The 13331-nt window shown below is 37.2% G+C and overlaps 1 protein-coding gene across 2 annotated transcripts in view; it reads left to right on the top strand.

Moving 5' to 3' along the window:
- SLC22A9 (solute carrier family 22 member 9) overlaps window positions 1-11409 on the top strand; it is a 51334-nt gene extending 39925 nt beyond the window's left edge. Inside the window, exons 2-5 of one of the 2 annotated variants that reach the window (XM_050757323.1) lie at window positions 7660-7874; window positions 9270-9378; window positions 9835-10038; window positions 10957-11409. In XM_050757323.1, the coding sequence (XP_050613280.1) occupies window positions 7673-7874; window positions 9270-9378; window positions 9835-10038; window positions 10957-11017 (576 nt within the window). In that variant the 5' untranslated portion in view covers window positions 7660-7672 and the 3' untranslated portion in view covers window positions 11018-11409. Of the gene's footprint in view, window positions 1-7657; window positions 7875-9269; window positions 9379-9834; window positions 10039-10956 lie in introns of those variants that run through there. The other variant, XM_050757325.1, reaches the window with a different exon arrangement.
- Window positions 11410-13331: the final 1922 nt, after the last annotated feature.

The following is a 13331-nucleotide window of genomic DNA, read 5'->3' as shown; positions in this document are numbered from 1 at the left end:
CTTTCAGTGATATGAAATTAAAACCAAGTACTGTGATCTCCCACCTTATTTTTGGCTCTTATGAAGCTGCTTTTTGTGTGTAGATAATTGTTAAATTTTCTGTTCCTGTGGGAAAGATGACCTTAGAGGCTTCTACTCAGCCAACTCGCTCCTCCTCCTCATTCTGTGTTATTATTTCTTCAAATAAACTTTCTACTTCAGCGTATGCATCCGTATTAAGGCAAATAATTTAGACTTTAAAATACTTTATCATAAGGTATTTTTGCAGGCCTCATATTAACCACAAAGCAAAAAATCTCTAATAGACACATAAAAATGAAAAGCAAGAAATTAAAACATACTACCGCACAAAGTCACTTACACACAAAAAAGAAAGGAAGAAGGTATAGAGAGGACTTACAAAGTAACCACAGAACAAATAACAAAATGGCAGTTATAAATTCTTACTTATTAATCGCATTGAATATACATGGACTAAATTCTCCAATTAAAAGTTATGGAGTAGCTAAATGGGTTAAAAAACAAGACCCAATTCTAAGTTCCTACAAGTGATGTCCTTCGCCTGTAAAATCACACCTGCACTAGAAATGAATGGCTGGAAAAAGATAGTCCATGCAAACAGAGGTCAAAAAAGAGCAGGAGCTGCTATGGTGATATCAGATAAAATAGATTTCACATCAATACTGTAAAAACAGACAAAGGAGATCATTATCTAATGATAAAGGGGTCAATTCAGTAAGAATATATAAAAATTGTAAATGTATGTGTTATCGACATGGGAACACCTAGATATATAAAGTAAATATTGCTAGAACTAAGGAAAGAGATAGACCCCAGTACAAAAATGGCTGGGAATTTCAACAACCAACATTCTGCATTGATAAGTTCCTCTAGATGGAAAATCAAAAAAGAAGCATTGGACTTTATTTTCATGATAGATGAAATGGACTTAATAAACACTTACAGAACATTTTACTCAACAAATACAGGATGTACATTCTTCTCATCAGCACATGCAACATTCTTTAGATAGACCATATTAGAACAGGAAACTTCTCAGGCAATTTTAAAATTTCATATCAAGTTACCTTTTCTGATCACATTGGAATAAAATAATAACAAAAGGAACTTTGAAAAATATACAAATACCTGAAAATTAAACAATATGCTCCTAAATGACAAATGGGTCAATCAAGAAATTAAGAAGAAAATTTAAAATTTCTTTATATTGTGGAAACACAATATACCAAACCTTTGAGATATGACAAAAGAAGCCGTAACAGGTATGTTTACAGAAATAAACACCTACCTCAAAACAGTAGAAAGACTTCAAATATCCTAGGATGCACCTTAAAGAAGTAGAACTAAAACAACAAATGAGACCCAAAATTAGTAGCAGGAAAGAAATAATAAAGATCAGTGCAAGAAATAAATTGACACAAAAAATACAAAAGTCAAAAGTTGTTTTGTGAAAAATAAAAAACATCAACAAACCTTTATGCAAGCTAAGAAAAAAATAGAGGAAACAAAAATAAATCAAATTGATGATAAAAAAGAGACATTACAACTGACATAACAGAAATTCAATGGATCATTAGAGGCTATTATGAGCAATTTTATGCCAATAAATGGAAAACCCTAGAATAGGTGGATAAATTTTTTGTGACACATAGAACATTGATTGAACCAAGTTGACACATTAAGAAATACAAACCATGAACAGAGCAATAACCAGCAGCAAGATACCAGCAGTAATAAAAAGTCCCCCATCAAAGAACAATCTAGAACCTGATAGCTTCAGAACAACTAAATTCTACCAAACATTTAAAGAACTCATACCTATTGTACTCAAACTATTTGAGAAAATAAAGGAGGGGGGAATACTTTCAAACTCATTTCACAAGGCCAGAATTACCCTGATGCCAAAACCAGAAACAAACACACACAAAAAAGAAAACATCACTGATGAACATAGGTGTAAAAATCCTCCACAAAATAGTAGCAAACAAAATTTTAAAACACATTAAAGAGATCATTCATCACGATCAAGTGTGATTCATCCCAGGGATGCAGGAATGGTTCTGCAGAGGGAAGTCCATAAACATAAAACATAACATTAGTAGAATCAATGTTATATAATCATTTCAACAGATGCCAAAAGCAACTGATAAAATTCAAATTCTCTTTATGATAAAAGCTCTTAACAAACTAAGCATAAAAGGAAAATACCTCAAAACAATAAGATAATATGTAATAAACCCACAGGTAGCATCATAGAGAATGGGGAAGAAAATGAAAGCTCTACTTCTAAGATCATGTAAAAGACAAGTATGCCCACTTTCACCACTTTTACTCAATATAGTAGTGGAAGTCCTACCCAGAGCAACTAGGCAAGAGAAAAAAATAAAGGGAATCCATATTGGAAAGGAAGAAATCAAAATGTCCTCATTTACATATGATATGATTTTATATTTACAAAAACCTAAAGACTCACTCAAAAATCTATCTGAATAAACAAAAAATTCAGTAAAGTTGCAGGATACAAAATCAACATAAAACATAATTAACATAACTATATTTCAATAAAGAGCAATCTGAAAAACAAATTAAGAAAGCAATCTCATTTGCAATTTGTTACAAGAAGTAAAATACCCAGTAATAAACTACACCAAAGAAATGAAAGATTTCTACAATGAAAACAATAAAACATTGATGAAACAAATTGAAGCTGATACAAAAAATAGACATCCTGTGTGCATGGATTAGAAGAATCAATATTGTTAAAATGTCCCTATTACCCAAAGCAATCTACAGATTCAATGCAATCTCTATCAAAATACCAACGACATTCTTCACAGAATTTTTTTTAGTCCTAAAATTTACACAAAATCAAAAAAGACCCATAAAGCCAAAGAAATCCTAAGCAAAAAGAACAAAGCTGGGGTGGCTGAGCTAATTTGCATTCCCACCAGCAGTTTATTACTGTTCCCTTTTCTCCACAACATCAACAGCATGTTAATTTTTGACTTTTTAATAACAGCCATTCTGACTGGTGTGAGACGCTATCTCATTATTGTTTTGATTTGTATTTCTCAAATGATTAATGCTATTATAAGTTTTTTTATATGCTTGTTGGCCATGTGTATGTCTTCTCTGGAGAACTGTCAGTTCATGTCCTTTGCCCATTTTTAATGGGTTTGTTTGTTCATTTGTTTGTTTGTTTTTTGATTGTTGCTTTGAGTCCCTTATAGATTCCAAACATTAGACCTTTGTCAAATGCATAACCTGCAAATATTTCTTCCCATTCTGTAGGTTGTCTGTTTACTCTGGTGTTAGCTTCCTTTGCTGTTCAGACGCTCCTTGGTTTAATTAGTTCCCACTTTTCAATTTTTGGTTTTGTTGCAATTGCTTTTGGAGTCTTTATCAAAAAATCTTTGCCAGGACTGATGTCCAGCGTGGTATTTCCTCTTTTCTTCTGTGTTTTTAACACTTTTACATCTTACATTTAAGTCTTTAATCCATCTTGAGTTGAATTTTGTATATGGTCAAAGGAAGGGGTCTAGTTTCAAAATTTTGCCTATGACTAGCCAGTTATCCAAGCACCGTTTATTGAATAGAGAGTCTTTCCCCATTGCTTACTTTTTTCAGCTTTGTTGAAGATCAGGCAGTTGTAGGTATGTGGCTTTATTTCTGGGTTATCTAATTAATGTGTTGCATTGGTCTATGTATCTGCTCTTGTGCCAGTATCATGCTGTTTTCAATACTGTAGCCTTGTTGTGTAGTTTGAAATCAGGTAGTGTGATGCCTCTCATTCTGTTCCTTTTGCTTAGGATTGATTTGGCTATTTGGGCTCCACTGCGACATTTACCCATGTAACAAACCTACATGTGTACCCCAAACCTAAAATGAAAGTTGAAAAAAATAATAATAAAGTTTTTTAACTAAATGTAAAATTATGTTTTAAAAGATCACATAATTAGTGAATAGTACATACAGAACTTGAACACTAATCTGACATTAAATGTTGCACTTATAGCCATTATACCATATTACTTTCCTTTTAAACTATACTGTCTTCACTCAATATGTAATTATTTTGGAAGTTAAGTACACTAAAATTCCCATAAACACTAACATTTTTAGACTATTTGTATGTTTGCTCACATTTCACCATTTTTTGAAGTTCACACATGTACACGCTCATCAACCTATGTTTCAGCTTCCCTGAAGGAAGATTTAAGGAGAAGAAAAACACTTTCCAAAATATATCAATACAAAAGATTGTTATAAAAAGTCAATGACTTATAATTGACAATTGGATAAATGGACAGATTCTAAGAATTTCAGACTATTAAGTGAAATTAATATAGTCAGAAGACTATAAACCAAATAAATATATAAAAGTAAAAAAGAATTCCATATTAATACATTTTCTAATTACATTATCAAAGAAAATAGAGAATTTTGAAAGCAGCAAGATAAAGTAACTTGTTGCATACTAAGAGAACGTCCTCCATAAGACAATTGGGGGATGGCAGGTTTCTGCAGAAACCTTGTAGGCCAACAGAGAGTGGGATGATATGTCCAGAGAGATGAAAAAATAAAATGCTAACAAAAATTAATGTATGTTGCACACCATCCCTCAATAACGAAAAGAAATACTTTCCCACACAAACAAAAGTTGAGTGAGTCTGTCAGCACCCTACCTCCATTATTATTTCCAAAGGGAAACCTTGAACTTTAAAAAATGGGACTAAAGAGCAGCATGAGAACATAGGAACGTATAAAGCTCACTGATAAATGACTAATATGAAAAGTCTAGTACTAATATTATACTCAACAATAAAAAACTGAAAACTCTTCCTTTAAGATCAAGAACAAGATAAGGATTCTACTCTCACCACTTCTATTCAGTATGGTACTTGAAATCCTAACAAGAGCAATTAGGGAAGAGAAAGAGATAAAAAGATAAGAAAAGGATATAAAATATGAAGTGTTTTATGGAGGATTAAACACGTAAAAAATGAAATAGTATCTTATACCTATTAGGATTATCATTATCAAAAATAAATAAATAAACAAGAAATAAGAAGTGTTCAAAGGATGTGGGGAAATTGGAACCCTTGTATACTGTTCGTGGCCATATAAAATGCTACGCCCACCATGACACTATGGAGGTTAGAACTACCATATGATTTGGTATTCTCACTTATGGGATCTCAATTCTTCAAAAAAAGAATTGAAATCAGTATTTGGAAGAGATATTTGCACTCCCATATGTTCATTGCAGCATTATTCACAATTGCCAAAATATGGAAGCAACTTAACTATTATTTACATATGAATGAATAAGCAAACTATGTTATATACGTATAATGGAATATTAGCCCCAAAAAGAAAGAAAAAGGTCATACCCAACGGCTATGAACCTTGGGCTAGCACAGAAGAACAAACACTGATTTCACTTATATGAGATATCTAAAAAAGTCAACGCATAGAAGCAGAAAGTAGAATGGTGGTTTTCTCGGACGGGGGCAGAGGGGAATAGGGAGTTGTCATTTAAGGGCATAAAGTATCAGTTATGCAAGATGCAAATGTCTCGGAAATCTGCTGTTCAACATTATGCTTACAGTTAATACTGGACTATACCTAAAAATGTGTTAAGTAGGTAAATCTCATGTTATGTATTTTTATCACAATATTTTAAAAATAAATAAGTGTTTTGAGAGCCCCCAGCTAAATTCAGATTTCAGTACCAGAGTGGTTAAAAACCCTGCCCTAAAAAGGAAAGGAATGGGAGCTGGATGTAGGGGTTTACAGTGTTCACACAACACTTTTCCTTCAGTGGATGGCCTGATGCCTAGTTGTTAGACCCGTGACCAGGGGAACCTTCACACAGGAAACTTGTTTATACTGGCAGATGCCCTTGGGGCTCTTATCTGACCCATGTCCAGTTTATGTCTGCCTGACCACTGCTCTGGCTCTGGTTGCCTGACACTGTGTTCTCACTGCAGTCCTAGGGAAAACCCAGCCTGAAACAGCCCCTAATTTTTCAGACAGAAAGCGTAAATTCAGTACACCACCGCAAGAGGAAACAAATTCAAAGCCGTCTAATTGCAGATCCTGGGAAAGGAGAGAATAATGAATTGGGAGGGCAGTGTTCTGTCCCCGGGTCAGATGAGGTGGAAATGAAGAAACTGGCAGAGAGACCAAAATCTCAGAAATCACCACTAAAGAACTTATCCGTGTAACCAAACACCACCTGTTCCCCAAAAGCTATTGAAATAATAACAATAATAGTAATAATAAAAGGAATACATGGCAACTAGCAGTTTATGTAAGGAAATCAGGTGTGGGTCACTTAAAGTTTGCAGGCAAATGCCTGAATAGTTCATTCAAAGGAAGCAACAGGAAAGCAGGGAACCCAGTCAGCTAGCCAGGAGAGATGCCTCTAAGTTATCTCTGGCGTCTGGCTTGAGCCATTTGGAAGTGGTGTAAGGACTAGAAACTGTGTCAAGGGTGACTAAGCCCTGCTGTGGTGTGAGAAAGTTAAACTTGTAATCAAAATGAATGATGAGACAACATAAAATCATAAGAATTCCCTCCGATAAGATACATATGTATACTGAATACATAATAAAAATTATTGACTCCTTTCTATGCTAATAAAACCATCACGAGGTTATATGCCATTAAACATAAGTAATATAAAAATAGGTTTCCTTGTTCCATTCTGGATTTACTACACAGGACCACCTACACAGTGAATGCTGTGGATATACAATCTGTCACTCAATAAGTTGTACATTTTAGTGACATTTCTGATTGTAATGGAGGTAAATGGACATTTCAGCTCCTGAGGTACTCACTGGGAGTTTGACTAATATCTGTAAATTTTTACTTTTAATTTTATGGCCCTCAGGATAGTGAATTGTCTTGCAGTGGTTTTTGTTGTCATGTGAGCAAATTGGCTTTAGAATACTAATAAAAGCAATTAGTTATAATAAATAAATAAATAAATCCCAGGCCCTATAGTTTAATCATCCATAAAACACTTGCTGTCTTCCAAAAAATTAATGACAATTATGACCATCATCATCTTACCATCATTTTATGGTAATTTAAAACTCAACATATTGTGGTATCTTCAGTTCTCTTTGACACTTATTTTAGCTTTGAGAGACAGAACTTGGTGGTTGCAATATGAGTTTGAGACGTGGTGTGCTTTTGCGGAGGAAGGTGGCAGCATTTTCAAATGGAACTCTCTTCTTTTCCCACACCTTTAGTCATCATCTTTGTAGGTAGTATAAGACTTTTGTCTCGTTTTTATCAAATAGAAGCTACCAAAGGTACCTTTGACAACTCCTCAGAAATTATCATGCTTCATAAGACGCAGTCTGTAACCCTTTCTGAACATATTTAAGCGTCTAACTTCCAGCCTCTTGTCTAGTATTAATAACTTCTTCACAAAGAGTTCCATAATGTTATCATTGTCACTTAATAGATTTTTTAAAATCACATTGCAAGAAAATATTCCACGCAATAGACCCAGCCTTTATACTTTAACAATCCCTAGCTGCCTGGGCCAATATTATTCTCATTTGTAGGATGTAGGCTGCACGGATTATAATATGTGCCTTTCCTTTTTAATCACCACAGATTTGCAAACTTCATGGCCTATTTTGGCCTTAATCTCAACGTCCAGCATCTGGGGAATAATGTTTTCCTGTTGCAGACTCTCTTTGGTGCAGTCATCCTCTTGGCCAATTGTGTTGCACCTTGGGCACTGAAATACATGAACCGTCGAGCAAGCCAGATGCTTCTCATGTTCCTCCTGGCAATCTGCCTTCTGGCCATCATACTTGTGCCACAAGGTGAGAAAAGATCACAGGTGGAAGAAAGAAAATGCCTTTCCCTCTCTTCTCAGGGATTGTACTGGTCACACCTATCTGAAGCCAGAAGGAAAGGGAGATTTGGGTTCTCAGGATTTCCTGACAATAATCTGGGGATTTGGGACAGATTCTGCCACAAGTTGCTGGAAAACGAGTCACAGATGAGTAAAGGTTGGCTCTATTATATGGTTGTCCTCATCATATTCAAGAAATACTAAGAAACTGAAGCCATTTATTTCTGACGGTTTCTCTACAACAGCAATCACTTACTTACTCTTTGGCCGATCAAACTTATTTAAATGAGTATTGAGGTATAGGCCTTGTCATTGTTTCCCAACATGAGGACATAATACTACTACTTCCTCTGTCCGGGCTCTTTCTTATTACTACAGCTTCAGTGACAAAGTATCCCAATTCCCATGTATCTACTTGTGGGCCTTGTATTAGGTCACCTTAACTACAATCCTGGTTTAGGGGAGTCATCTTGACTTCAAGGGAACAAAAGTGCCCCATCTTTATGTAAAGAACTGTACAGTAGAAATGAAGAAATTGTCAGTTAATAGCCTCTTGTAGATTCTATTTTAAGAAATTAACTGATCATATGTAATAAGTAAGGGAACCCAGGTGGCCACCAGTCTTCACCTAACTCTTAGTGTAGTAATGTATTTAACAGGATCCCAGATTGGTGTGCTCCACTCCCCTTCTTGAATGCCAGCAATGATCCAAGTGTGCTACAAAGCAACAGAACCCTCCAGTGTCATGAGGCTATTACGGGATTTCTTCAGCTGGATAGAAACAAGGCTCTGAAACTTCCCTTCAATGCTTTCTAAAGTCTGACTTTTTTCCTCTTTTCGAGGTCCTTATTCCTGATCCTTAAAACACTGATACTCTCTAGCTTCTCTCCTAACATAGGACTCCTGATCTTTTATGACTCTCTTCTGCAACCCTAGCCCCATGTCAATACTGTGTATGTACCTAGGTTTTAAAGGCCAGGAGAACATGGATGGGTCTTACACTCCCAAGTATTGCACACATGACAGTTCTACCAGCTAGGCAGAGGAGTCCCTGGACGGAATAAATGAAAAAGCATTCAGCTCAACTTACATGCCTCTCTCTTGCTATGGCGTATCTCTGATACATAGTGAGAAGTGAAGCAATAGCTCAGATCCTTTTTATTCACTGTTTAAGCCACAAGGTGAAGATAAATCACGTTTCTCAGCTATCAGCCACTGCACATTCTTTGCCCCTGTGCAGTTTCCTGACAGTACATTTTAACCTTGCGAACACCTCCAATACAGTCCTTTTCACTTCTAGCTTGGGGGATGCTGATTCCTTCAGCTGAAATTTCCTAAGGCCTTGTGTTCTTCCTTTCTCCAGAAATGCAGATGCTGCATGAGGTTTTGGCAACGCTGGGCTTAGGAGCGTCTTCCCTTGCCGATACCCTTGCTTTTGCCCATGGAAATGAAGTAATTCCCACCGTAATCAGGTACGAAACCTTATGTATGCTCTGTTAGGCTCAAAATGGACCTTTCTCAGATAATTGACACTTTTTGCGGGAAGAAATCTAAGACTGGTTAGTTAAGAAAATAAATTGTAACAGTCATAAACACAAATAATTATAGACCAACTTTATCTCAAGCTGAGTTTTCGCCACTGTGTTAAGTCCTTTGATGTATTATAGCATCCCACATAACCTTCTGAGTCACCTAAGAGGTTGGTGCTAAAGGATAGCAGTATTTCCTAGATGATGAAAATGCATCTAATGCACTTGTGACCTGAAAAATTAATTGCCAGCAAATAAAAGTGAAAATTTCAAACACAGGAGTATTTCGTCACCTCTGTGTGTCTAAATGTTTCCCCATAATGAGAGCAAAATGATAAATCACAAATTGCCTGTGTGGATTTTTAACAGATATTCTTGTATTGCTGTTTCCACTCAAAGGGCAAGAGCTATGGGAATCAATGCAACCTTTGCTAATATTGCAGGAGCCCTGGCTCCCCTCATGATCATCGTAAGTGTATATTCTCCACCCCTGCCCTGGATCATCTATGGAGTCTTCCCCTTCATCTCCGGCTTTGCTTTCCTCCTTCTTCCTGAAACCAGGAACAAGCCTCTGTCTGACACCATCCAGGATGAGAAAAATGAGTGAGTAAACAGCCCAGTTGCCCCTCAGAGGATCTGGGTGCTATAGGTCTGTGCTGAGGAAGGCAAGATACCATTTAGGGCCACTGTCCTCCCAAAAGGCGTAGACTGAGGATTTTCCCATGTAATCAGTGCCTTAGGTCTGGGTACAGCCTCATGCCTTCCCACAGTGACCTCAGACATCCCCTGAGGCTCTCCAGATCACACAGACCAGCTCTGCCCAGCTTGTCAAAGGTTCGTAGTGAAGAAGCCAAAATTAGGTCTCCTCTTCCCTCCCTGCCCTAGTGTGATATGCATACTCTTGAAGGTATTGTACAAACATGCAGAGATCCAAACACCAGATTTTCATCCCTGGGGAACCCGCAAGCCAATGGGTGTCTGTAAGCTGTCTGAGACTGCCGGTGCTTACAGGCCTGACTACTAGGCCACTGAAGAATCTGTGGGAGAGTCTGCAGATGCAGGGATAGCCAATCTTTTGGCTTCCCTGGGCTACAATGGAATAAGAATTGTCTTGGGCCACACATAAAATACGCTAACACTAATAATATCTGATGAGTTAAAAAAAAAATCACAAAAATATCTCATAATGTTTTAAGAAAGTTTACAAATTTGTGTTGGGCCACGTTCGAAGCCATCCTGGGCCACAAGCAACCTGTGGGCCATGGGCTGGACAAGCTTGCACCAGGTGTCCAAGGATGACAACTAGAAGGTATCCAAGCTGCCTTCCCAGATCCTAATCTGGGAGCTTCATCTTTTACTTCACAAGGTTCACTCAGTCCCTTGGGGACAGAGATACGGTTTTTACCAAAGCTAATGGACAAAGAATCAACATGCCCTAAAGAATACAGGACTTACATGCTTAGTCCATGTCTTTTCATTTTTGTGATTTTTTGTTTGTTGGTTTCTTTGTGTTTGTTCCAGGAGAAAAGACTCCAGAGAACCAAAGCAGGAGGGTCCCAGCATGGAAGTAACACAGTTTTAAGGAATTCCGGGAGCTGACTGCTGATCAATGAGCCAAATGAAGGGAACAATCAGGACTGTTCCTAGACACTAGCAAAATCTAGAAAATAAATAACAGGGCTGGGCGCGGTGGCTCACGCCTGTAATCCCAGCACTTTGGGAGGCTGAGGCGGGCGGATCACAAGGTCAGGAGATCGAGACCACCCTGGCCAACATGGTGAAACCCTGTCTCTACTAAAAAAAAAATACAAAACTTAGCTGGGCGTAGTGGCACATGCCTTTAATTCCAGCTACTTAGGAGACTGAGGCAGGAGAATCACTTGAACCCGGGAGGCAGAAATTGCAATGAGCCAAGATCAGGTCACTGCACTCCAGCCTGGTGACAGAGCGAGATGCTGTCTCAAAAAAAAGAAAGAAAGAAAGAAATTAAAATAAATAACAAGATATAGTGAATAAGTAGATTTACTTCACAATTGTGGTACTAAATAAATATAAGCTATCTACAAATAATCATAGAAAAAGTTTGAAGAAAATTACATAACACTTTAAAATAAATCATAGTAGACTATATAGTTGCAGGTCCCTAGCAAATTTCTGGATAGGAAGATTGAATGATATTAAACACAATGTTTCTTCAATTATTTGATAGATTAATTGGTGGGATAAGTACAATGAAAAATCTGATACTTTTACAAAAACTTGAAAAATAAATTCAAATTTATCTAGGAATTAATAGTAGACATTTGGTTCAGAAAAAGGAAGATCAGGGAGTGAAAATGTGACTGTCAGGTAAGTGGGGTAGATACACAGAGCTTTATCGTAAGTTGTAATATTCATAACATTGTTAGCAGATGCATTTACAAAACAAAGAAATTCAAAAGTAGACTTTAGTATGTATAACATCTAATGTGTAACAATTTCAGCATTGTACATTTTTAGAGGAAACACCAAATTATGGAATAAATAGCATTAGCCAACGAATCGGAAATACATGACTAACAATTCAACTTTATATCTTGCATTAGTCAGGGTTATCTAAAGGAACTGAAATAATAGGATATATGTGTACATGAAAGTGAGTTTATTAGGAGAACTGACTCACACAGTCACGGGATGAAGTCCCACACTAGGCCATCTGCAAGCTGAGGAGCCAAGAAGCCAGTGCGAGTCCCAAAACCCCAAAAGTAGGGAAGCCGACCATGCAGCCTTCAGTCTGTGGCCAAAAGCCTGAGAACCCCTGGCAAATCACTGGTATAAGTCCAAGAGTTCAAAAGCTGAAGAGCTTGAAGTCGGATGTTTGAGGGCAGGAAGTATCCAGCAGGGGAGAAAGATGAAGGCCAGAAGACTCAGCAAGTCTGCCCTTTCTCTCTTCTTCTGCCTGCTTTATTCTAGCTGCACTGGCAGCTGATACGATGGTGTCCCCCCAGACTAAGGGTGGGTCTGCCTCTCCCAGTCCACTGACTCAAACAAGGATGCCCACTTTTACCACGTTTATGCAACGTAATATCGAAAGTCCCAGTCAGAGCAATTAGGCAAGAGAAACAAACAAAGGGCATCCAAATTGGAAAGGAAGAAGTCAAATTCTCTTGTTTGCAGAAGATACTTTTTTTATGGGAGTTTAATCTTTTCACTGACAAGTAAGCTTTATTATGTGTCAAATCAACATTTTAGTTTTTTTTATTGACACATTGTGACAATGTATGGAATGAGTAATAATCAAGCCAGGGTAATTTGGGATATCCATCACCATGCATGTATGCATGTTTATCATTTTTAGGTGTTGTTATCATTTCCAGTCTTCTCTTCCAGTTACTTTGCAATATACTTAATAATATTGCTACATATGGTCATCCTAGTCTGCTGTCAAACATTAGGATGATTTCTTCAATCTAACTGCATGTTTGTATCCATAAACAACCTCTCTTCTCCTCCCTTTCCCAGTTCCTGATATCTATCCTATTCTTGATGTCCATGAGATCCAGTTTTTAGCTCCCACATTTGAGTGAGAACATGTGGCATTTATCTTTTTGTGCCTCCCTTATGTCACTTATCATAATGACACCCAGTTCCATCCATGTTGCTGGAAAAGGATTCCACTCTTTTTACTGGCTGAATAGTGTATATGTATATATGTGTATGGGTATGCGTGTGGATGTGGGTACGTATGAGTGTGGGTGTAGGTGTGTATCCAGAAAACAAATAGTGCGTATAAACACGTACATATGCATGCACACACACACACACACACACACACACACACACACACCATTTTTCTTTTCCAGTCAGTCATTGATGAACACTTAGGTTGATTCCATATCTGTGCTACTGGGAATAGC

The sequence above is a fragment of the Macaca thibetana genome, chromosome 14 (genome assembly GCF_024542745.1).
Source record: "Macaca thibetana thibetana isolate TM-01 chromosome 14, ASM2454274v1, whole genome shotgun sequence".
Classification (NCBI taxonomy): Eukaryota; Metazoa; Chordata; class Mammalia; order Primates; family Cercopithecidae; genus Macaca; species Macaca thibetana.
The sequence above is the reverse complement of the archived record's forward strand: the minus strand, read 5'-3'. Positions and strand labels throughout refer to the sequence as shown.